The 25042-nt window shown below is 52.9% G+C and overlaps 3 protein-coding genes and 1 long non-coding RNA gene across 4 annotated transcripts; 2 read left to right on the plus strand and 2 right to left on the minus strand.

The window, feature by feature from the left end:
• Positions 1-1001: 1001 nt before the first annotated feature.
• On the plus strand, positions 1002-3977 carry Rln3 (relaxin 3). Its single transcript, XM_021632172.2, has 2 exons — positions 1002-1210; positions 3273-3977. Exons 1-2 carry the CDS (start codon positions 1021-1023, stop codon positions 3509-3511), a joined length of 429 nt encoding a protein of 142 aa, XP_021487847.2. The 5' UTR covers positions 1002-1020; the 3' UTR covers positions 3512-3977.
• Positions 3978-4053: 76 nt separating this feature from the next.
• Il27ra (interleukin 27 receptor subunit alpha) lies at positions 4054-16193 on the plus strand. Its single transcript, XM_060392374.1, has 14 exons — positions 4054-4211; positions 4458-4575; positions 5668-5825; positions 5914-6071; positions 7193-7349; positions 7459-7523; positions 9254-9437; positions 9527-9715; positions 12318-12419; positions 12497-12649; positions 14333-14458; positions 14867-14957; positions 15054-15180; positions 15281-16193. The coding sequence occupies exons 1-14, from the start codon at positions 4109-4111 to the stop codon at positions 15458-15460; spliced, it is 1911 nt and encodes a 636-aa protein (XP_060248357.1). The 5' UTR covers positions 4054-4108; the 3' UTR covers positions 15461-16193.
• LOC132656855 (uncharacterized) lies at positions 5293-7312 on the minus strand. Its single transcript, XR_009594630.1, has 2 exons — positions 7217-7312; positions 5293-5812 (listed from the first exon to the last, which is right to left on the minus strand). It is a non-coding gene; the product is annotated as an uncharacterized LOC132656855 (long non-coding RNA).
• Positions 16177-24682, minus strand: Palm3 (paralemmin 3). The gene is made up of 7 exons (XM_021632168.2): positions 24529-24682; positions 21758-21806; positions 20225-20305; positions 19621-19763; positions 19429-19513; positions 18477-18522; positions 16177-18342 (listed from the first exon to the last, which is right to left on the minus strand). Exons 1-7 carry the CDS (start codon positions 24567-24569, stop codon positions 16427-16429), a joined length of 2361 nt encoding a protein of 786 aa, XP_021487843.1. The 5' UTR covers positions 24570-24682; the 3' UTR covers positions 16177-16426.
• Between the last annotated feature and the right edge of the window lie 360 nt (positions 24683-25042).

Genomic DNA, 25042 nt, shown 5'->3' on the forward strand with positions numbered 1-25042 from the left:
CACAATCCTCGTGAGTACAGGGAACACAATTGGCCCCCAGGATCCAAGGAAAAGGTCACAGCTGTGCTACGGAACAAGAAAGGCCTTTCTTTAAGAAGTGTTTTTGTAGGGGCTCACAGAGACTGGACCGCCGATCGAGAGCATGCACGGGACTGACCTAGGCTCTGTGCACATATGTAACAGGTGTGCAGTTTGCTCTTTGTGTGTGACTCCTAACAGTGGGAACAGGGGCTGTCTCTGAGTCTGGCTGTCTCTGACCCTACAGGGACCGTTTCCCTGTAGGTGCAATGGAAAATGCAGCTAGTCTTACTGCAACTTGATATGCCAGGGGTGGCTGATATTCGCGGGAGAGACTTTCTTATCTGAAGAGAAACAGGGGAGAACTAGATGGAGTGGGGAAGGTGGGGAACAGGGGGAAGAGGAGGGGAAGAAACTGCAATCAGGATGTGAGATAGATAGATAGACAGATTTTTTTAAAGCCGTGTTTTTAGACTGTTATTTCTGTCTGTACATGTGCTCACATGTACGTGCATGTACATGCAGTTTCCTTACGGGGGCTTCATCTCCCCTGGAGCTGGAGTTACAGGCAATTGTGACCCGCTTTGGGTGCTGGGAGCCAAACTCAGGCCATTTGGAAGAGACAGAAAGTGTCTATCTACTATGTCATCGCTCTGGCTCCAGTGGTGAGTTCGAGGCTAGCCAGGCTTGGAGAGTCTGTCTAAAAAAAAAGAAAGGAAAACCAAGAAGAGAGATGGTGGCTTAATCCCAGCAGTTCATAGTAGACGGAAGCGGGAGGATTGTTCAGCCGTGGAAGATGACAGAGAGCTGAGCTATGTCACCCTGTCTGCGTGAAAGGTTATCTCTTGGCAAGGAGATGGTAAAGGTCAGGTTGCCGGCTGCCTCCCCTGTGCTTGGAAGATAACCCAGGTCAGCGGGCGGGGCTGGGAGCCTGGCCGTATAAATGGGGTGGCGGAGGAGGTGCGGACAGAGCCACCTGGGTCGCAGGCGTCTCAGCTGATCATGACAACGGCCATGCCACGCGGGCTGCTGCTGCTGGCCGCCTGGGCCCTCCTCGGGGCGCTCCTGCTGCAGGCTGAAGCGAGGTCTGAGCCGATGAAGCTGTGTGGTCGCGAGTTCATCCGCGCGGTCATCTTCACCTGCGGGAGCTCACGATGGCGCCGGACGAACCGCCAGGCCCGTGACTCTCTCGGTGAGTGCGAAGGGAGAGCCGTCAACCTGGAGCAAGGTGGCCAGTTCGGCACATAGCCAGAACAGAGGAGGGGTTGTGGGAGCCAGGCTTGGCGCACACTGACCTTCCAAACGCCTGGGAGGTAGTGGCAAAGATTCACACATTTAAGGGCAGCCTGGGCTACAAGGGTCAGACCCAGTGTTGAGAATTCAAGGAAAAAAGAAAGGGTGCGGAGGAGTAGTGGGAACGCCTCCCTCTGCCTGGCCTCTAAGTTTACCCAGGACTGGGGTGTACAGTTGAAGAGCTGAGGTAGCTGGACGCAGCCATCCTGGGGCTTGGAGGCAGGGTGTGAAAACCAGAAAGCCGCAAGGCCACCCTTTCCTGAGTTCCGGCTGTGTGCAGCATGGCGCAGGGGTGCCACTGTCCCTGAGGGGCCTGGGGCGACACAGGCGAGGGTGCAGCGTTTTTTAGCAGTCATCCTTGATGGCGAGGGATGCTGGTCACCGGGCTTGATGTTGCCGCCTTCTGGCCTCTCTCGCCCCACCACCCTACAGAGACTATTCCTGGTGAAATGGAGCACACAGTGGGTCACTGAGATATTGTGAAATTCTTTTCTTTTTTCTTTTTTAAGATAAAACTTTACATAATTTATTTGAGCAGGACATTTTTTTGTGTGAACTGAAAAATATCAAACTGAAATAGTTTATTTCTGTGAAGGCTTTAAAAGCAAATATTGCCAAAAAAAAAAAAAAAAAAAGAGCAAATACTGCAAAGGAAATAGAGTCTTTTTGATACACCTTCTTTTCATGTGGCTATAGGTTACTTGACAGGCTTGGTTGACAAAGGTTACATTTTGCATTCCTCTTACACAAACATCTACTAGAAATGACCAAAGTTGTATTTTTCTCATATTTAAAGTCTAAACAATATTAAGGCTGTTTCTATGGCTAGCTGATTTCTTTTTGCCAAGAGATTTTCAGGTGTAATGCCCACTTTCAATATTAGATTAACAAAGAATAAAACCTCCTATTTTGTGTGCTAAATCTACATATATAAAATATAGACTTTTAATTCTATAGCTCTGCAATGTAGACAGCCTTGTGGCAGTTTTGTTCATAGATTCCATGACCTATGTCATTCTAGACAACATAATGACATTTGCAAAATTCTTTAACAGGGCAGACTGTTTATTATGGGTGGACTACGAGAGGCCAAGCAGGACAGGGCAGTTTGGTAGAGGCAAGGGAAATGATGAAGGTCAACACTATGCTTGGTGGCTCAGGACCTGGCGGTTTGGTGGCACATGACTACAAGCCCAAAACTATGGGAAGGCAGGATGATCATGAGTTCAAAGGCAACCTGAGACCCTGTCTCCAAAAAAAAGTGCAAAAACAAAAATGGGGGTGGGGAAGACAGTGGTGATGATGAGAGGAGAGATGTGTGGATAATGTATAGAGGAATGATGGATGTGTGTGCACAGGAGTGTGCCTGGGTTAAAACAGCAGCACTGTGGCCAAATGGCTGCGTCCTCTTGCAAGCCTGCTGAGGTGCCACAGTCTCATTGAGACCGTGGTGGCAATAGCAGCTCCTTATTAGCAGAAGCTGATGTGGAAAGGCAGTCAAGACAGTCAGTTCTCACCAGTGCTCACTTGGGCGCTCCTCACGTGCCCAGTATTGCTGTGCTTTTCCTGGTACTCACTTACCCACTAGTGAGTACCAACCACAAACAGTGGCAAAACCACAGACAGTAGGAGTTAGTATTAGCCCCTGCACACTTTGTGGAAAAGAAAACTGACCCTCAGAGAAGTAATCTCATTCACAATTCTAACTTAGGGAGCCCAGCTACCAAATGCATACTTTCATCTACCTGGTCCACATGAAATCCATGACAAAAGAGATTTCAAGGCTAAGCCTTTGACATAGAAACTGACAACAGAGCCAGTATTTGAACCCACAACTGAATGAAATAAAATTTAGAACGGCAACCTTGATCCTCCAGACGAGAGAGACATAACCAGGCCAGACAGGAGTCTGAGGTGACAGTGGCTATGCACTGAGCCCTGATTCTTCTTTGCTTTTGCAGGGAACTTCTTCCCTGATGGACAAGCCAGTACAGACAACCTGCCCAGCGAACTGGACGAAGCTGTGGGCTCCAGCGAGTGGCTGGCCCTGACCAAATCCCCCCAGGCCTTCTATGGTGGTCGACCCAGCTGGCAAGGGTCTCCTGGGGTGGTTCGCAGCAGCAGGGATGTGATGACAAGCCTTTCCAGCAGATGCTGCGAGTGGGGCTGCAGTAAGAGCCAAATTAGCAGCTTGTGCTAGGACCCGGGTTGGGCGATGAGGAAGCAGCCCGAGACTCCAACCCGCTCTACGCTGTGTGAAGTTAAGGAGCACAGACAAGGCTCTGAGGCTCCACTGCCTCCTCGCAGACCCCCTGCCCAGATGCGCGCTACAGGACGAGCCAACCTATCCCCACCTTGCTCCGGGCCACGCCCCATCCAGCCAAACAGGAACTTCATCTTCATGGCTGAGTTCTAACCCGCCCCAATCCCGTCCTACGGAGCCCCGCTGCAACCAAATGCTCACCTACCCAAACTGGCCACACTGAGCCCCCTGTCCCTTATCCCCGCCTAATTGCCACTACTGTTCCCTGGCCAGGCCAGTGCAAGCTGCCCCCTGCTCCTGTCCCTTCAGTGCCCAAACCACAGCGCCCTGTGTAGACCCCAGGGCTGAGGGAGCGAGATGCCCTGTACTTAGACTTCCCCACCAAAAAATAAAGGTTCAGTTCTGAGCATTTGCACGCGTGCGTCTCATTGCTGGGAGTGGGCGGATTTGGGGACTTCCTGCCCTGGGCCGGGGTGGTTTCCTTCCCGCAGGCTGCAAGCCCAGGCCTGGCGGTGTCATTAGTCCTTGGGAGACATGAGAGGGCTCCAGGTTGTGCGCCTCACGCCGTTGGAGCTGCTGCCGTCGCTGCTGCTGCTGCTGCCGCTGCTGCCGCCGCTGCTCGGGACGCAGCCCCACGGTGAGCGGCTCTTAAGTGGCCGGCTCGGGGTCACAGTTGTATGGCGGAGGGGACTGCGCGACAACAGGATGTAGCAGGACCGAGAGGGGCCTGTAATCCGTCTGCGCCGTCCCAGCACATGCCAGGCCCTGGGCTCCAGGACGGCACCCTCGCGGTACCGGAGGATGGACACATCCGCAGTCAGTCCGGCACGTTCAGGTCCCAAGAATTTGACCACGGTTCTCCCGGCCCTCTGCGCCCCTGCAGGCAGTCCCGGCGCACTGCAGTGCTACAGAGTCGGTCCCTTGGGAATCCTGAACTGTTCCTGGGAACCTCTGGGCGACTTGGAGATTCCGCCTGTGCTGTATCATCAGAGTCAAAAATAGTGAGTACCTGGAGTGGTTTGGAGAAACTGAGGTGCGGGAAGTGGCCACTAGGATTTCAGCTGGCTTTGGTTAAGAGGACTTCGAGTCCAGCTGCTGGGAATTCCTTCCACACGCTCAAGATCCTCAAGCTAGCCCACGCGTTTCCTTACTCGGTAACTAGCCAAGCCTCCCCGCCCCCGTGGCAGTAAGGATGGCACGTGCCTCCCATGGTTGATTCTGCTCATCAATGCGGTAGGCACATGGCAAAGAAAAAATGCTTAGCACTAGGAAGCATTTAGATCGTTATATGACATCAGCAAGGTACCTTGACTTTTCGGAGCAGTTTAGTTCACTCTGAGCTGGCATGGTGACACACACCTGTTAGCCATAGCACTTGGGAGATGGAAGTAAGATCAGGGGTTCAAAGCCAACTTCAGCTTCATAATCAGTTTGAGGCCAGCATGGGACTCAAAACACGTAATCCTTATCAAAACAACAACGAAAACAGTCTTAATGTACAATAATGAAAGCTGGTCCTGGTGGGGTTCAGGGTGTAGAGTCCAGGGAAAAGTCTGGAAATTCCATTTTGATGAGCTAAGTTAAGGAAAGCAAAAAGGGCTTTGGGAGGAGGAACAAAGGAGGGTATCTTCCTGCTTCTGTCTCTCCTTTGCTGAAATGACAAGTGTGAATTGTCTGTCACCTGGCCCACTGTTGAGCACTTTCAGAATGTACATGTATTTGTTTTGTTCTGTTTTCTTGATTTTTTTTTTTTTTTTTTTTTTTTTTGGCCAGGCTTTCACTGCATAGCCTTGGCTGTCCCAGAACTTGCTCAGTAGACCAGGCTGTCCTTGAACTCACATAGATCCTCCTGCCTCTGCTCCCCAGTGCTTCAATGAAAGATGTGTGTCACCACCTCCCGGCCAGAATGTACATGTATTGAAGCGGGATAGAGGGATAGAGGGGTTAAATCACTGGCTTCAGGCCACACAGTTTCGTCATAAGAGCAGGCCTTCAGACTCCAGCAGAGAGGGTTGAGGGTATGAAGTCCAGGCAAGGAGGTACCAAGCTTAGCCTGTGCCAAGATGTACCCCTTCCTTCATGTCTCCTCACAGCCATTCCAACAGAACCCAGGAGGTGAAGGTGCCTTCCAGGCAGAGCTGGGTGACCATTCCCCGGGAACAGTTCACCATGGCTGACCAGCTCCTCATCTGGGGGACACTAGAAGGACGACCTCTCTGGTCCCCTGTCTTTGTGAACCTGGAGACCCAAAGTAACACAGTGGGGCTGGGGTGAGGCCACTGTCAGGGGGAGGGTGGCTGTAGGCCCTTGCTCCGTGCCCTCTGGCCTTCTCTTTGCAGTGAAGCCTGACACCCCTCAGCTCTTCCCTGACGTGGACATTTCTGAGGAAACGCCCCTGGAAGCCACTGTGCACTGGGCACCACCCCTGTGGCCACCTCAGATGGTTCTCATCTGCCAGTTCCAGTACAAAAAGTGCCAGGGTAAAGAGTGGGCCCAGGTGAGTGCCAGGGTAGAGAGTGGGCCCAGGTGAGTGCCAGGCTTCCTTCTCACCCCATTTCCAGTAGACGGGACAGAACCCCAAATCCAAGAGAGCACAGGCTCATTTGGTACCTCATTTGTCATGGAGTCACCCCAAATCCCACATAGAAGACCTCACAAGCAGCTTTGTCCATTTGTTTCTTGTTTTTTCAGATAGAGTCTGCCTAGTAGCCAGGCTGGCCTCAGAGCCGTGACCCTCCAGCTCTGGCCAGCCCCCTGAGCACTTGGACAGAAGGGTTGCACTGTCAACCCTAGATACTGCCCCAGTAGCTGAAGGGGCTGGGGGCAGCGAAACAAGGCTTCACTGTGTGATCCTGAGTAGCCTGAGACTCAGAGATCCATGTGACTGCCTCTCCCATTGGGATTAAAGGTGTGCACCACCATACCTGGCCTGCATGGGTATCTTAAACAGCTAAAATTTGTCTCAAAGAAAACAAACAAACAAAAACAAACAAACAAACAAAAAACACCAAAACAGCCTGGGGCTAGGAAGATCACTCAGCAAAGTACTTTACACACAGGCAAAAGGTCCTGAGTATGATCCCAGCACCCATGTAAGAAAGACAGGCATGCTGGCACCATGTAACCTCAGCAGAGGCAGAGACAGGTGAATCTTAGACCTATGGACCTTCCAGCCTAAGAAATTGATGCGCTCCAGAGTCAATGAGAGACCTTGTCTTAAAAAAAAAAACAAAGTGGAGGCATGTGAGATCTGAGATCTGACGTCGTGGGAAGAGGCAGCTGCCGTGAAAGCTCTGTGACCTAAGTTGGTTTCTGGGAACCACATAAAGGTAGCAGGAAAGAACTTACTTCATACTTGTTCTCTCCCCCGCCCCCACATTCATCGTACACTCACACACAACAATAGAGAAGTTTAAAATCAGATGGAGAGCGACAGAAGACACCTGACATCAACACTTGTGCACACACACGAACACACACACACACTGAGGGGTTGGTGTAGCTCAGTGCTAGAGGCTTGCTTAGCCTCTGTCAGACCCAGGACCACAGCACTAGAAAAAGAAGAACGTCTCCTGAGCACAGAGGACGACCTCATCACTTTCCCTATCCTTTTCCCAGCTGGAGCCACAACTGAGGACAGACCTGATGACTCCTGTTGAGATGCAGAACCTGGAACCTGGCACCAGCTACCAGGTGTCTGGACGCTGCCGAGTGGAGCACGGATATCCCTGGGGCGAGTGGAGCCGGGACCTGTCTTTCCAGACGCCACTCTCGGGTGAGGACGTCTCCATTTGTCTTGCACTTCTTGGCCGCGGTCCACCACGGGCCAGGCAGTCTTGTCCATCTAACTAACTGCCTTTCCTTGTTCTCATCATCTCCTGAAGATGTGTGGGTGTCGGGGAACGTCTGTGAAACATCTGGCCAGCGGGCAGTCCTGCTTCTGTGGAAGGTGAGCCGCTGGACCAAAGGCAGTTCTCTGCAGGGCCTGGGAACGCCCAAGCAGCAATGGCTTCCTCTGCTGCCCCCTGGAGGTTTTTTCCTGGATTGCAAAGCTCTCTTGCAGAGCTGGGTGCGCAGGAGAGGGTCTGCGTGTGCGTGTCTCCACCTACCCGTGAGAGAGCTGAGGTGTGCTGGGCAGGAGCCAGTAACCCAGGCAGGAGGCAGCAGATATGAAGGTATAGACTCAGGACACGATCTCAGGGCAGGTTTGCAAGAAGTGACGCATCACATGTGCTGCAAGCTCCCGTGCTGCCGTCAGACAGGTGGTAGAACAGGCTGTCCTGAGCCGGGCATGGTGTGCACACCTGTAATCAGGGAGGCAGAGGCAGGCGGATCTCTGGGAGTTCGAAGCCACTCTGGTCTACAAAGCGAGTCCAGGACAGCCAAGGCTACAGAGAAAAACCCTGTCTCGAAAAAAACAAAAACAAAACAAACAAAAAAAGAGTGTCCTGGTCCTGAGATCCAAGGTGACCCACACCTGTGATCCCAGCTGCTCAAGAGTTGAGAAAGAAAGATTGAGTGTTCGAGACCAGCCAGATTGAGTTCAAGGTCAAGGCATCTTAGTCTGAAAAAGAAAACGTTTTAAAGGAGGGCTCAGCTACAGAATCCTTGGTAAGAATGTATGGGGTCCCAGGCTTCAGGCTCAGCACTGTTGACCATCAGCCATGCCGGCTATGGCTGAGCTCTGCAAGGAATACAACAGAAGATGACCCCTGAGCCACACAATTAAATGCCATCCATTTTGTTCCACGGGTGTTTATGCATGTATACATGCAAATGTGTGGATGCATGCATGTGAGTGCAGTATGTGACCATGCATGTGTGCATCCCAGGTGTGTACTGTATGCACGCATGAAAAAGCACATATTGGAATGCACGTGTGTGAATCGAGCGTGTGTACATTTATACTTTCTAACTCACAGAAATCCCCCTGCCTCTGTCTCCTAAGTGGTGGTACTGAAGGTGTTAAATATTGTGCCCTGCTAGAGTGTGCTGGAATCACTTAAATTATTACACATTCCTATCCTTGTAAGTTTCCACTGGGGAGGAAGTTACAAAGCCACAAGGGAGGAGCCGGAGGTGTGCAGTGGGCCAGGAGCCTTTAATGAATGTTTCAAAGCTCTTAGGTCCCGCTGGAGTGCGGCCCGGAAGAAGCAGAGCTTCCCTTGAATGTCTGAGGTCATGGATTCTATGCACAGCACTGTGTGGGCCAGATGTGACAGCGTGCAGCCGTGAGCCCAGCAATGGGCAGTAGAAGCAGGGGTCTGAGCTGGCTGTTTACAGACACCAGGATTAGAGAGAGTAGAACAAGGCAGGTCCAATAGATGCAGGATCAAAGCTCTTTATGTAAACTTGCTGTCCTGCCTGCTTTAGATTTTTTTTGTTTCCTAAGACAGGGTCACACATAGGCTGGCCACAAATGCGTGGCAGCCCCTCCCGCCTCTGCAGTGGTATTCTGGTACTGCGTGCTGAGATGGCAGATGTGAAGCACCCCACCAGGCTCCTTGGACTCACACCCATTGGCATGTCTCCTCTCTCCAGCCCCGGTCTGCGAAGCCCTCTGAGACTCTGTGTCTACGTCCTTGAGCTGGGCCTCACATGCTGCTGGGCTCTGACATCCTAAATGGCGGGCACTCAACAAAATGGGGGCACACTAACCACAACTTCTCCTCCCCTCAGGACCCAGGGCCCTGTGTGCAGGTGACTTACAGAGTCTGGTGTGGGGTTGGAGGTGTTACCAGGACACAAGAAGAGGTCCCGTGCTGCAAGTTCCCCGTCCCTGAACAGATGGAGTGGGCAGCGGTGTCCAGTGGCAACAGCAGCAGCCAGGCGCCTCTCACCAACCTGTCTTTGGTGTGCTTGGGTAAAAACACATGGGGTTCCTCTGTCCAGTACCCTGGAGGACAAGAGCCTATCCGAGTGAACAGCCAAGGTGTTTCTTTCCATGTCTAGCTCCAGAATCTGGCCCCCGGGATGTAGTGGTCAGCAGCACTGCTGGGAGCCCAGGCCTAACGGTGACCTGGAAGCAAGGGGCCAGGAAACCGTGGGAGTATGTGGTGGACTGGGCTCCGGATGGTGACAGCCTGGACAAGCTCAACTGGGTCCATCTCCCCTCGGAAAACCTCAGCACTTTGTTACTGGGTGAGGCCCTGGGACACCTCGGCTCCTGTCTGCGCTGCTCCGCCTGCTGCTGCTATAACAAAGTGCCTGGGGCTGGACCCTTAGCTTTGGGAGGACCGAGAGCACGTATCTGCTGACTCTAGCAGTCGCTCTTGGAGACCACTGGTGGTTGTGTTGTGGTGGGAGTCTGTGCCAGACAGAGACCCCTGTTGACACAGGAAGCCAGAGATGGCTCAAATTGTAACTTTATGAGAAAAAAGCTGCAGAGGCCATCACAGGCTTCTAGACTGAGAAGTGAGGGTTGCAAGTCTGTCTCTTGCAAGTCTGTTGCAAGGAAGAAAATGAAGTGTTGGGAGAGGAAGGCAGGGCGGAAGCTTATGGGTGCACTGAATGGAAAAAGGAAGGAGTCCCAGCTTGTGGTGGCTACGGCAGCACTCAGGGGGCTGAGGCAGGAGGAGCACTATTCATGAATTTTAGGGCAGCCTGGGGGAGAGAGTGAAAGAGAGGGAAGGGGAGAGGAAGAGAGAGTGGGAAAGGTAGAAGGAAAGAGTGAAAGGGTTACAGGAAAGAAGAGAGAATAGGGGAGGGAGGGACAAAAGGAAGGGGTGGAAAGGACAAAAGGAAGGGAGGGAGGGATAAAAAGGAGGGAGAGACAGACAGAGACGGAGGGGGGGAAGAGCAGAGCACTGAATATGATTCTGGAACATTCCTTCTTTGGCCCACTTTGCTGGCCCAGTAGTGTAGAAGGCGGCCTTCAGAAGCCTGACTCCCTGGAGAGGAGTGCCGGCTGACAGGAGGATCTGTGTCTGTGCCTCTCAGCGGCCTGTTCTTTTACTTCCCGGCCTTGGAGCAAAATTGCACTGTGGTGACTGACACATGCGTAGCCGAGCAGAAATGCTGGGAAACTAAGGCCCCTCAGGAGCAGCCCCTGCCTAGTGATTAAGAGGCTGGGGACTGTGCTCCCTGCTTTCCCGACAGCCCAGAGCCTCACTTCCCTGCTTTGGAGGCTTATTTTGTCTTTAATTTTTTGGAGATTATAATACAATTGCACTTTTCCCTCCCCCAAAACCTTCCCACACGCTCCTCCTTGCTCTCTTTCAAATTCATGGACTCTTTTCATTAATTACTATTGCATGCATACACGTATATACACGTGTAGCCCTAGTGCAGCTACCTCAGTCGGAACAATGTTACTTAAATGTTCTCAGAGATGACCATGTTTACTCTTCCCTGAGGAAGACTTTCTCTGCTGCTCTCAGCACCCCTTGGTTGCCTGCAGTTCTTTGTGTGGGGTTGAGTTTCCATGAACTTTTCCTGCTTTGTTGTCTCTTGGTGTTGTCCCGGCTGGCTCACTTTTGGGTAGCCACAGCAAACTCCTCGATCTCCCTAGCCTGAGGAGCAGGAGTGTTTTGTAGTTGTATCCTTTTGGGCCTGGATTCTATGGTGTCTGTGTGTATGTGCTCTTGGACACAGGAGCTCTCAGAAGCCACAGGAGCCCCTGGAGCTGGAGGTACATACTTGGTTACATAATGGTGCCCTCTGTAACACAATGTACCATCTTTCCAGACCCTTGTTTCATTTAATGGTCTTCTCTCTGTCTGTCTGTCTCATTTTTTAAGACAGGGTTTCTCTGTTTAGCCCTGGCTGTCCAAGAACTCACTCTGTAGACCAGGCTGGCCTTGAACTCTGGGATCCACTTCCCTCTGCCTCCTGAGTGTTGGGATCAAAGGTATGTGCTACCATTCCTGGCTCCTTATTCTATTTTATTTTTTGAGACAAGGTCTCACTATGTATATCCTTCTGTCCTGGAACTCACTCATGAGCTACCTTGCCCGGCTTCTTATTCCTCATTATAATATGAATTATTTTATGTATGTGGGTGCTTTGCTTGAATGTATGTATGTGTACCAAGTTGTGTACCAGAGAGGGTTTCTAGATCCCCTGGAACTGAAGTTACAGATGATTGCTAGGTACCATGGGAGTGCTGGAACTGAATTGTGTCCTCTGGAAGAGCAGCCATTGCCCTTAACCACAGAGCCATCTCTCAGGCCCTTAATCCTTTTTTCCCACACCTTTGACACAGTACAGCCCTACCCGGCTGGGCTTCTCCGTATAGACCAGGCTGGCTTGGATTAAAGGTGTGCACTACTACACCCAGATATTATTTTGTTTTTTATTATTCATTATTTTATCCTCCACCCCATGGTCTCGTCTATCCCAGGCTGGCCTTGACTTCACTAGTCAAGGAAGACTTTGAACTCCAAATCTGGAGAGACGGCTAGGTGATCAAGAGAGCACCTTGCTGAGGACCTAACTAGGGCTTCCTTCGAGCTAGGCAGGCACTCTAGCAACAGAGGCACGGCCTTAGTCTTGGTTCTTAGGTTTTGGAGCCAGGGTCTCCCAGTGTAGCCCACCTTCAACCTCCATAGGTGCAGGTCACTGCACACAGCTAGGACTTGTCTCTCCTTGCATTGTTTGCAACCTGCTTATCTTCCTCCCCAGTCTCATCGGCACTGTATGGAGTAGCCTCTCCCAGGGGCCCAAATGTCAGTTCCTACAAGTCGGCACTGCGCTGGGGAGGGAGAACGGGCTGTAAATGTTCGCTTCTTCCTTCTCCTCTCAGGAGATTTCAAACGTGGGGTCCCCTATCGAATTACGGTGACTGCAGTCTACTCCGGGGGCCTAGCTGCTGCACCCCCAGTCTGGGGGTTCCTAGAGGAATTAGGTAAGGATTGGGCCTGGAGGACAAGGGGGGACCTCCCAGAACTGCAGCGGATACTGATGCCCTGGCGTTCTTCACAGCACCCCTTGCTGGGCCAGCAGTTTGGCAACTCCAAGATGACCCCCCAGGAACACCTACTGTAGCATGGGGAGCGGTCCCCAGCCACCAGCTCCGGGGCTGGGCTACTCACTACACCCTGTGCATACAGAGCACAGCCACAGCCTGCATGAATGGTGAGCGCCGTGCCTGTCCCCTTCTCTGTCCCCAAAGACCCACCTATTCACCCTGTCCCTACATTCCCAGGTCCTGGGACTTCGGTGTCACCAAGCTCCCAGAGGACAGTCTTGGCTGCCTCTGAAATGGGTTTACTGGTACAGTAAAGATGAAGGAGCTGGTCTATACTCATTGATAGTGATGGATCCCTGTCACATTTCACTGGTGAAATATAGAAAAAAGATCGCAGATTCTTAGATGGCTTTGTTTTTTTCATAAAAAGATTATTATTATTATTATTATTTTTTTTTTTTTTTTTTTTTTTTTTTTTTTTTGGCCCAGCATTGAGCAAATCCAAGGTTCAAATATGCAAGGAAATTTCTCTCAGTGTCAGCAGGGGTTGTAGGATTACATGTGACTTTATTTCCTTCTGTTACCCTTAAGATAGGCTAATGTTTTACTATAAGAACAGATTTCTGGGCTGGAGAGAGGTTTGGCAGTTAAGAGCACTCTTACAGGGGCCTTGGGTTCAGTTCCCAGCACCAACATGGCAGCAAACAGCTGCCTGTACTTTCAGTCCCAAAACCTGACAGTATCTTCTGGCCTCCACGGGCCCTGTATGCAGGTGGCACACAGACAGACGCTCAGGCAGGACACCCACACACATAAGAAACAATCTCAAAGAACAGATATTTTTTTTTCAAGTATTGTTACTGGATGACACCTCAGCATTGAGTTCCTGACTAGAATCCCCAGGGAGGGGCTGGGGCATGGCTCGGCAGCAGAACAAGTAGCACAAGGCCGTGGGTTGCATCCCTGTCCCTCAAGAAACAAAAATCATTATTCTCGTCTTCCTAACTATAAACGTTATCTGAACTTGTTACAAAATCCGACTCACAGGCCTGTGAAATGGCGCACCAGATTAATACTCTTGTCCTTGAGCCTGACGGCCTGAGTTCAGTCCCTGAAACCCACACGGTGGAAGGAGAGAAGCAACTGCTTCCAGTTGTCCTCTGACCCACACTTGTGCCATCAGACACACAGACAAAGCAAACAGTAATAAAGGGCTGTGGGGACATTCCAGAAACCTCAGCGTCCTCCGCTTGCAGCCTACCTATTCTGTGCACACTTGGTCACAGTGAGGTTTGCGGCACTTCAGTTTCCTGCTTGTTTGTTGAGACAGGGTCTCACGTCATGTCAACCGGACCTGGAAACTGTGTTCTGAGGAGCTGGAAGGACGGGCACAATGTCTCCTTCCTCTGTGCTCTCTTCCCTCTTCAGGGCTCTGTGCACTTGAGGCTAGCACCCAGGCAGCTCAGGAGCTCACTTCCCAATGGAAGGTTCACAGAAATAAGCAAATGAGAGAACACCTAATTGGGGTCCCATGTGGTGATTAGAGCTGTGTACTAAATGAGGATTCATTTTAAATGAGGGGAGTCAGAAGACTTGTTAAGGAAGTGACACTGGACAAAATTTACTGGGGATCGGGACTATTTGATAGATTGCTCACCAAGTGAAGACCCCTGCCACGAAACGCAAGACCCCTGTGTTGGGATACATGCCCTCTGACCTCTGTAGAAGTAAATAAAGGAGACTAGGAGAGAGCCATATGGGAAGTTGCAGAGGAAAAGGCATAGAGCGTGTGCAAGCGCCCTGGGCATGATTTCACTGCTTCCCCCATCTTGTTTGGTTGTGTCCTTCAGTGAGCAGCAATATCCAGACTGTCACGCTGCCCAACCTACACTCGGGTTCCTTCAAGCTGTGGGTGATGGTGTCCACCACTGGAGGACAGGGCCCACCTGGTCCTAGCCTTTGGCTTCATCTACCAGGTATGAAGTGGGGATGGGGGATGTCTGCCCATTTCTGGCTAGGGGTGTCTTCAATGGTGGGTAGTCTGATGAAGGAGAGAATTATGTATAGAATAGGCTGAGGATGGAACCCAGGACCACACCCCAAGAGTGCCTCAGGGCACTTTGCTCCTGCTAAGTGCTGTATTATCCAGCACGGTATATCTGCAGCACTTCCAACCCTGTCCTTGCTGGTCAGCACACCCCTGGACCCCCAGCTCTCGCCTCTTCCTCACAATGCTGCACCCTCAGCCCCACCCACTGAAAAGCCCACTCTTTCTTCAAGATGCCACATCTTCAATCACATCCACTTGAAAGGTCCACCCAGCCACAGCCTCCTTGTTCAAGATGGCTGTATGTTTAGTCCGGTCTATTCTCCCCCGCCCACAGATAACGGGATCAGGTGGAAAACTCTGCCCTGGGTCCTCTCCCTGGGGGGCTTGCTCCTGATCATCTGTGGCCTGAGCCTGGCCATTACCAGGTAAGGGTGTCAGACGTGGGCGCTCTACCCTGCTGAGGGGTAGGAGGTAGGTCTTGGCTGGGTGGCCTCAGGGCTCAGGAAGTTCATGGATTCCAGCAACATGTTTGCCACCGGCTCCCTGCTGGCCAGGTGCTTCCACCGTGGACACAAGCTGCTTCCTCGATGGCTCTGGGAGAGGGTTCCTGACCCTGCCAACAGCAATTCTGGGCAACCTTACATAAAGGTTAGGAGATGGCAACTGTGGGAGCACCAACCTCCAACTGGAAAATGCTGGGGCAAGTGGGTGGGGAGGACCACTGAGTTTCAAGCTTCCATCTCCCCAGGAGGTGTGCCTACCCCAGCCACCCAAGGATGGGCCTATCCTGGAAGTGGAGGAGATGGAGCTACCACCCGTGACAGAGTCCCCTAAAGCCTCTGCCCCACTTTACTCTGGGTATGAGAAACACTTTCTGCCCACACCAGAGGAGCTGGGCCTTCTGAGGCCTCCAGCCCCTGGGTTCTAGCCTGTTCTGCTTCAGGCTGGGAGTTGTGTCACCATCTTGGATTAGACTTTTTTTTTTAGCCTTTTGAGACAGGATCTCATCAGGGCTGAAACTCAATATATAAACCAGGCTGGCCTGGAACTCACAGAGAGCCACCTGCCTTTGCCTCCCAAGCACTGAAATTACGAGGGTGTGCCACCATGCCCAAACAATTTTTCTTTTTAAAGCCTCTGTATCTTTGACATCTTTTTGTGACTGCAGAAGAATTAATGCTCTCATTGGCCCAATCCATTTGTTGTTGTTTTCTTTATTGTGTCAGAGTCTTGATTTGTAGCCAAGGCTGGTCTTGAACTTGTGTTCTTCCTGCTGCAGCATGCCCAGTGCTGGGATTACACTGAGGTGTGTGTCACCTCACCCAATCACAACCTTTGGTTCTAGTAAGGTCACCCTCCAAGGAGGGTATGAGGAGGGTGAGTCTATGTCAAAAGACTTGTTCAAGGGTCTGAGGCACTGAAGAGCCCCTGTTTTCGTGCATGAGACCAGATTTGGTTCCCTGCCCTTGTAGGGGACCCAGGTTCAGTTTCCAGCACCCACAGGGCAGCTCAGAATCACCTGTAACTTCAGTTCCAGGGAACCCGACGCCCTCTCCTGGCCTCCTTGAGCAATGCATGCACATGGTTACGCACAAACATAACTCATACACATAAAATAAGGAAAGATAATAAATAAATAAATCTTTTTTTTCCTAAAGCCAGAGTGCCTTAACATTTAATTTTCAAGTATAAAGGCTTCATTGCAGAAGGGATTCAGGGCCACAGGCAGTGGGCAGGGAATCTAAAAGCCCGGGTGTAAGTAAACGCAGGGGCCTACTGGCTCCTGGGTAACCACCAGTCCTATGGTACCCTGTCTGTGCCTGGGACCTTCTGCTGGATGCCAGGCAGCGAGGTAGCTGTGAGAGGAGTGGGGTGCTGGGCGGCAGGCGGAGGCTCACATGACCACACAACACTGGCACGTCTTTTGCTTGGGGCCACCATCTTCTTTGGCCTCAGCTAGCTCAAGCTGCCTGGCGGGTGCATAGGTCGGTGCCGGGTGATCACCAGGGTTGGCCCCAGACGCCTCATGACGGAGCAGTGGCTGGCCTTCTGCAGACTGCTCCGGGGCTGGGGTCTCTTCTAGGAGGGGGGTGGCATCCCCCAAGGGTCCCTCAGTCTCAGAACAGGGCTGAGGCTGCCTGGCTGCCTCTTCCATTGGCCCTTCTTGCTTCTCCGGGCCTTGCAGTCCTTGCTCCTCTGATGTGGGCTCCTCCTGGACCAAATGAGCGGTTCCTGGCTGGCCGGCATCCTCTGCTGTAAACTCTGCTCCCTCGTTGGATTTGCCTTGCTCTTCAGGACTCACCTCTTCCACGGCACCAGAGGTCTTCTCCAGCTCTAACGAAGGCTCAGTGCCTCCTGCCTCGCTACCCAATAGTTTCTTACTTTCTTTAGTATCTTCATCCAAGGGGCCCTTAGCCCCTGTCTCCTCATCCAATAGTTTACTTTCTTTAGTTTCTTCACCCTCACCTCCTGTCTCATCCAATAGTTTACCTTCTTCATCCAATGGGCCCTCACCTCCTGTCTCCTCATCCAACAGTTTCTTACTTTCTTTTGTTTCTTCATCCAATGAGCCCTCACCTCCTGTCTCCTCATCCAATAGTTTCTTACTTTCTTTTGTTTCTTCATCCAATGAGCCCTCACCTCCTGTCTCCTCATCCAACAGTTTACTTTCTTTTGTTTCTTCATCCAATGAGCCCTCACCTCCTGTCTGTCCCCCCAATAACATATCACCTGTTTTTGGCTCTCTGTCCAATGGGCCCTCACCATCTCTCTCCTGGTCCAATGGCTTCTCAGTGGTGGCAGGCTCTCCCTCGCCTCCTTTTTCTACTTCCATTGGCTCTTCATCTTCCTTCGCTTTCACCTCCCACTTTTCCTCTGTTGCTATCTCTGCCAGAAGGGGACCCTCGCCTTCTTTTCTCTCTTTCTTTTCTGCCCAGCTTTCCTCCCTTCCTTGGGCAGCATCTGGCAGCACAATTGTCCCATCCCTCTCTGTCCTTCGCCTTTCCATTTTTTCCCCGTCTTCCATGCCCTCTGATTTTTCCACTTCTCTTCTCTCCGCCCCCCAGGACGCTTCACCCTCTCTGGGCTGTGATCCTATCACAGTCTGAGGTCCTCCTGCACACCCCACCCCCTGGGGCGCTTCTAAACCTTCCATCAAGAGCTCCTCCCAGTCTTCGCTGAAGGCCCCTCTCTCCACCCAAATGAAGGAGCCCTCCTCTCCTCCAGGGCCCTCCCGACCAGCACCCTCAGGACTATCTCTTGAAGCACCAGCCTCTTTTCTGGACGTTTCAGCTTCAAATTGCTCCTGGAGCTTTGGAGAGCTGGTGTGTGCGGCCTCTAGAGCCCTGGCTGGCTCCCCCTTGACATCAAGATCACTGCCTCCCAGCCCCTCCCAAACCACCTCCACCACGCCCCTGCCCTCCTTCACCCAAGTGGGCAGCTCAGGGCTGCTGGTGTCCTGCCTGGCCCCGATGGCCTCCAGCACCACTTCTTCCACTTTAGCCTCCAGTTCCACGCCCGTGGGGCCTGTGGCACTGTTCTCGGTGGCTCTGAGCCCAGCCCAAACCACCTCCACCACACCATCTCCTTTGGCCTTAGTGACACTTGCCACCCCTAGGCTCAGCTGCTCTGGGATGGGGCTGTGCCCAGAGCAAGGGCCATTGGCTTCTGAAGAGTCCCCTTCGGCCTCAGGGGATGACCTCAATGCTGGCAGAACCCCGATGGGCTCCTCCCTGGTATCAGAGGGGGACTCAAGGGACAAGCCCACTGGACCAGCTGGCAGGGAAGTTCTCTTGTCCACATTTGTGAGGCCTGAAGGAATCAAGGGGGGAAAAGGGCAGGAAGGTCAGGACAATAGGGGACAAAGAGGACCCTTGTCCCAAATTCTTTTGGGTCAAGTGATGTAGTGGTGATTGTACCCTAGACCTCGGGACTCCAATACTCACCTGCAGGACCTGCCCCCATGGTGGGCTGAGAAAGAGGGCGGGGACCCTAAGGAGAACAGAGACAAGGTCAGATTGGCCCTGATGTTTACCTCTCAGGTATGTTTGTACTCCACCTGCTTAATCAATATCATGTTAAAGCTTGCTTGGCCAGCTTCTGAGGTGACCATAAATCTCAGGAAGGGGGAAGGGAGAGGGTGCTGGGACGGAACCCAAGGCCGGGGCCACACTAGGCCAATGCAGTACTGCTGAGCCACACCCCCAACCTGAAAAGATTGCAATCAGACTTTAGGCTCGGATGGGAAGAGAGAAGTAATCGACACGACAACAAATAAATACACAAATAGGAAAGGGGGAGAAGAAGAAGCAGCGAGAAGGAAGAAGCCAGTAGCGGTCTGGGGGTGACTGTTTCCAGTAGAGGCGAGACTGGGCGTGGCTCCCGAGGAGAGCAGAGTGGGGTGTGCCCTGTCCAGAGTGCTGAGTTGGAGAAGGTTGTTGCATGCTAAGGAACAGCACTGTCCGGGTGAGCTAGCTAGTAAAGGGATTAGAAAGGAGGCAGTGCGGCCAGCACCGCAGGAAGGAGAATGCGGCAGCTGCACACATCTGCACGTGCACAAACTCTCTTTGTAATCAAGGCATGGTGGTAGAAGCCTGTCATCCCTGGGAAAGCTGAACAGGAAGGTCATGAGTTCAAGGTCAGCCTGGGCTAGTAGTTTCAAATTATAATCTCACTGGCCCTCCCAAAGGCACTTCGGAGTTGGTATTCCCATTTTAGGGACGGGGAAACTAAGTTCTAAACAAGACAATCAATTTGCACGCGAGCATAGAGTAAAGTAGCAGTGCGTGGGTTTGCCTGCATACCAAGACAGAGGCCGCATTTTAGAGAGCATTCTCCGTAGTGTCCTGTTCTAACCCTGCCGGCCACACCCCCTCCTCCCCACCCCTTCCTGCTCACCTCTCTGCGCCAGGCAGGCCTGCCAGCAGGTCTGTGTTGGGCACCTGTGGACGCGCTTTGCAACAGCTGCAGCTGTGACTGGAGCCTGAGGGAGAGAGGGGCTGCTCGAAGCCGGCCTGGACCAAAACTGCTCCATTTCTGAAGTCTGCCAAAGGCCAAGGCAGGGCTCAAAAGCAGGGATCCCCGACTCACGAAAACAAGCTGTCTTCCAGGTTGCGAATTCGAGCCTGGGCCTGTCCCTCAGGCGACTGTGGGTCCTTGGAGGCAGGGTCCTCCGACCGCTCTTGCCCTTCAGCCGCCCCATCCATGAGCCAACGTTCTCGGAGAGATTTCCTCTGGGCATGGGAAGGGAGTCCGGGCTGGCCACAGGAAGCCTGCCTGCCTCCCCACCCATTGCTTGCAACGGCCCAGAGGGCACATTCATCAGGATGAGAGACAAGTCCATATCTGGTCCCCCAACACCATGCCAGCACATAGCCTTCCCAAGCAGAGGCACACAACCATCATCCTTCCAGCCTGCCCGGTCGACTGGCCCTGCGAAGCCCAGAAAGACCTCCCAGTGCGCCCCTCTCCACCCCAACGTTGACCTAAAGCTCCTCTCATCACCACCAAACTGGAAAGAAGCCTCCACCACCCCCATACTCCTGCAGAATGGGGCAGCTGTCTCCATGGCTACCTTTCGCCCGCCTCCTCTCCATCTCCCCCTCCCCAAATTAAACAGAGGTTCCTATTGTCTCTCAGCCGAACTCACACAGACACCCCACTTCACTGCCCGGGCTGGACGGGAGTCCCCAACCTTGAGCCGCTCCACGCGGAGTTTCTCCTCCTCCAGCTCGCGACGCGCGGCGCCGATCTCCTCCTGCAGCCGCCGCTTCTCCTGCGCACACACCAGAGCTGCGGGCGGGACGGATGCCGCCCTCCGCCCCCCTCCTTGGGGCTCCCGGGACTCCCGGGGCGTCCTCCAGCGGGCGGGGGCCGCAGAGCGCTGACTCAGCAGAGGGAGGGGCGGGGCGGGGCGGGGCGGGACCAGGCTGCCGCGCCCTGATGCTGCGGAGGCCAGGCCCACGCCCAATGGTGGTCCGCAAATGGGGGCCTGGGGGCGGGGACTAGGGAATGGGGCCTGGGGTTTTGGACTTCTAAGATGGGAGGGAGGATGGGCAAGTGAGTTGCACACGCGGGGGTAGGATGATTTTTATGATTCCCAGGCCAGCCTGGACCACAAAGGGAGTAGCAAATTGGAGGCTGCTTTGGGCCACAGGGACACTGAGACAAAAACATTCTTTAAAAGGGGGAAAAAGGGTTCAGAGATATGTGGTCCAGATGAAGAGGAGGTGTTAGTGAGATGGAGTCCAAAATGGGGGTGCAGAAATAGCCATCCAGAGAGACTCAGGCGTACATAGAGGTGGGGCAGAGATGGGGTACAGAGTTGTGGTAAGTCAGGATTCAGAGGTTGTGTTCAGAGACATGAACTACTGAGGTGATTAGTGCAAAGTACCCAACAGAGCTGCTTAAGGTTGGGGTGCTGAGTAGTGGGGTGCAGAAAAGTGGAAGTGAGGGAGGGAGAAGTTAGAAAGTGGTACAAAAGAGAGGGTTAGAAAAATGGTGTACAACAGGTTATCAGAGACTTGGAAAACGGGTGCAGAAGTGGGCTTCAGAAAATTCGGGTGCTAAGAGGTGATGTCTGAGATGGAGTGCAGAAAGATGAGGTGCAGAGCATGGAGTCAGGGAAACGGAGCACAAAGGTGGGATAAGAGAGACGGGTGCAGTGTGGTAGAGGTCAGGGTTCTGGGAGGGGATACAGAAACAAATCCTCTGTAGAAAGGATTCTGAAATGCGGAGTACAGAAATATGGAGTGAAAGTGGGTTGGAGAATAGAGGTTCATAGTGGTAGTGAAAAGATGAGGGTGCGGAGAGCTGAGGTCCAGAAAAAGGCGAGTGAGGAATGGGTTACAGGGAGGGCTGTTAGAGAAATGGGAGTAGAGAGGAGAGGCACACAGGCAGATTAGAGTGATGGAGGGGAGAGGGTTCCCTAAGGTGAGGAACCGAGGGTGAGGTGCAAGACACAAAGATCTGAGAGGCAGGGAGCGTGAGGCATTGGAGGAGGCATTTCTGGTGTGCCAAATGACACCCTCTGTTCAGCCAGTGACCAGGACCAGACAGAGTAGCTGCCTGAGGAGTGCCCTGGACGAGACGAAGCTGAAGGTGCAGCTCCGTTCTTCACAGAGCCAGACTCGCTCCTTATGGGGTAAACATTCCCTATCCTGATGGAGCAGACCAAGAAGAAGCCCGAAGAACATTTGGGATTCTGGGGTGGGAGAGTGCCACTTACAGCGATGACCTCCAGCCGCTGCCGATAGAGGGCGCTTTCTGCCATGACCCTGTGGGGAGAGTGTATGGGCTAAGGGAGCCTTTCCTAGACACCCATCTCCCTGCAGGCCTGCTCCTAAATGTCCCTTTCCTAACCAAGATCACTGGGCTGCTGAGAGAGAGCCCAGTGCTTTGCCTGTTTCCCCCTCCCTACCAGAGAGGAAGCTGAGGGGATGATGGAGTCTGGAGAGAGGAAATGAGAGATTATGACTGTGAAGCTAAGGCTAGCTCTCACATCATCTTTCTCAGCCCCAGTCTCATCTGTGAAATGGGCAGGGACAGCTTGACCGATTGTGCAAGAGACCATTTAAGTATTTCCCACACTTAATGTAATTTGTACTGAATTACAATAACTATCCCTACAGACTCCTGCAGACAATCTGGATCCTGCCAGGCTCCAAACATTCTGTGTGTCTATTACTAATCTCATGTCCTCTCTGAACTTTAGCTCTTGCTCCGTTTCCCTGAAGCCCTAGAGTATGAAGGAATGTGGCGGAGAGAAGTGACCATTAAACCATTGCCATGGTAACTCCAGAGTTGTGTCTTTTTCACTTGTCTACCCCCTTCCTGCTGAGGGCAAGGGTCACTGGGCCATCCTACCTAGCTGCAGACTTTGAGCCTCAAGGAGGGTTATTTGAGGTTTAGGGTTTAACCTGATATTTCTCCGCCCCTGTCCTGACTGAAGTGCGTCAGCATCCCTGCTCCTCCACTCCCGGGGGGCTCTGGATCTTCAGTTAGGGGACAGGCATCGTCAAAACAACACTGACCAGCACTGAGCTACAGTTGTGGGGCTGTGTTAACCCCACTTCAGCCAAAGGTCAGAGAGGGATGTCTGCCTGTCATCCTCCATGCCAGATGGGGTGGTTTATTAATTTAGATCCTAACGTAGCAGGAGAGAATCCCAGTGCCACTGTCCACGCTCCAGACAGGTCCTGTCAGACCTCCCGACACACTCTGAAGGCATAACTGTGCTATTTATAGCCCTCTAAGTGCCCTGCAGGGCTTCCGCTGGCCACAGCCACCTCTGCCCAGGCTCCACCCTTCGCCATTTGCTGGCTGCAGTCCAGGCTTGCATCTGACATCCCAGCTAAGAACAGACCTGGCCAAAGCAGCCACAAGACATGTGCCAGTCAGGCTCTGAAATGCCATGATCCTAGGAGGCAAACAGTGCTAGAGTTCCCATTTACCAAAGGGGAAACTGAGGTTCTGAGGAGCAGCAAAAAGACTTGCTCAGGGGGCTGGGGACATGGCTCAGTAAGCAGAGGCCCAGGACAAGCTTAAAGCTGGCTCTGTCCTCCCAGCTGCAGCAGGATAGCAGGGAGGACGCAGCAGTCAACAGCAGCCTGTCCCAAACACGGTGAGAAAACCACACAAGGTTGTCCTCTGTCCCACTCACACATGCACACACACTCGTACACTCACACCCTTGCGCACACTCCAACATGCACCCACATTTTTATACATACACACTCACACAGACACACATGCACACACACACAAGCATGCACACATGCTTATACATGCTTATACAAACATGCAATACTCTTATAAGTATACACTCACCGGCACACAGATGCACACGTGCAAACATGCACACACACACTCATACTCTCACATCCTTGTATATGCACACACATCCACTCACAGAAGACACACATGCACCCACCCACCCACATTCACATTCACACACACTCTCACACACCACGTTCACTCACAAACTCACATACACGCATTCATACATACACACACACACATACACTCACACAGTCACATACACAAAGACACAGCACAAGACTTGTCCAAAGCTGGGAGAGGGAATGAGAACATGAAGGACTTCTCCCTCAGTGCTGGCAGCACACAGTTTGGGGTTCAGGGGCTCTAGAGACCGCGCTTGGATAGCCACAGGAGGCCACAGACACACTTAGAGGTGGGAATTTCAGGTGCCGAAGGTCACCTGATAGGTGTTCCCAGGGAAGAGTAGACTCCTGTTCATCACTGTGTCCCTGGGAGAGGGCCGAAGTCCCCCTCAGCTGTCCCACTCTTAAGATGCTATCTCCCTAACTCTTCCTGGGGGGGGGATCGGGTTCCCGTTGCTAAGCAACCAGGTTTGTACTTGGTGAATAATGCAATGGAGGGCACAGAAGAGTGAAGGACAGAATTGGGGTCCCTGCTGGAGGGAAGCCCTCTTTCTAGAAGTTTCTCTAATACCTTGGAGCCCCTCTAGACATTCTGTCCCCTGCTAAGGATGGAGCTAGCCACATACTAGGCAAGAGCTGGTGACTAAGCCAAACTTCTCACTTTGAAAAGCCCTCAGCTAAGGCCGACTCCCTCACTTTTACCCCCATCGCTCATGTCCAACTCCAAGGTCGCGCCTCAGCCATAGCCCTGGGTACCGATAAGGAGCAGAGGGGTGGCCATTGCATCCTAAGACTTTGCCAATCTCTAGAGGTTGGGGCGCGCCCTTTCTTCCTGGAGTGGCTAGCATTCTGTCTGCATACTAGAGGGGGCTGGTGACACTGACTAAACTTGGAAGCACATTCTCGGACCCTGGCATTCTCTGTCCCCTAACCCTGCAGTAGGCCCAGCTTTCTGGGGAAGTGGCTCTCAAGGAGGCCCAGGTTTGGCCACCACCATCCCTTGCAGTCCCCTAGGCCCCTGAGGAGAGGTCAGCTGGGGCTCCCACCCCAGCCTTTCTTTTCCATTCCACCCCCCCCGTCCCCCCCAGACACTTACGTGGGTGTGGCTGGGGACAACACCGGGGTCTGCAGAGCCATCTCTGCCCGGTAGCCCTCTCACGGTGTGAGCCCAAGAGCCCCACACTGGGCTTTGGCTGGTGGGAGGGGGCTGCGGGGCGGAGCGGGAAAGCAGGTCCGGCTGGTTTGGGCGGGAGGCGCGGCCCGCTTGGGGCTGGGGCCGTGCTGGGGAGCGCTATCAACTTCTCAGGATGAATTATTTACCAGCCTCCGGCCTCCGCTCTGCACTCGGCTGCCTCCCAGTTCACAGGCACGCAGCCTCACCAGGGCTCCAGCAGGTAGGGGAGAGCAGCCAAGCACTGACCCGCAGCAGCCCGCGGACCCACCCGCGCCTGCGAAAGTTTTAGTAAAAGCCCAGGGTCACTGGCTCCCTTCTAGGATCTTGGTGCACGCGGGAGGGAGAGCTCTCTGACTTGGCTTCTGGAGACCATGGTAACCAGGAAGCTCGGGATGTGGGTCAACTTGCCTCAGGTTTCAAGACCTCAGTTTGCCTC

The sequence above is a fragment of the Meriones unguiculatus genome, chromosome 10 (genome assembly GCF_030254825.1).
Source record: "Meriones unguiculatus strain TT.TT164.6M chromosome 10, Bangor_MerUng_6.1, whole genome shotgun sequence".
Classification (NCBI taxonomy): domain Eukaryota; kingdom Metazoa; phylum Chordata; class Mammalia; order Rodentia; family Muridae; genus Meriones; species Meriones unguiculatus.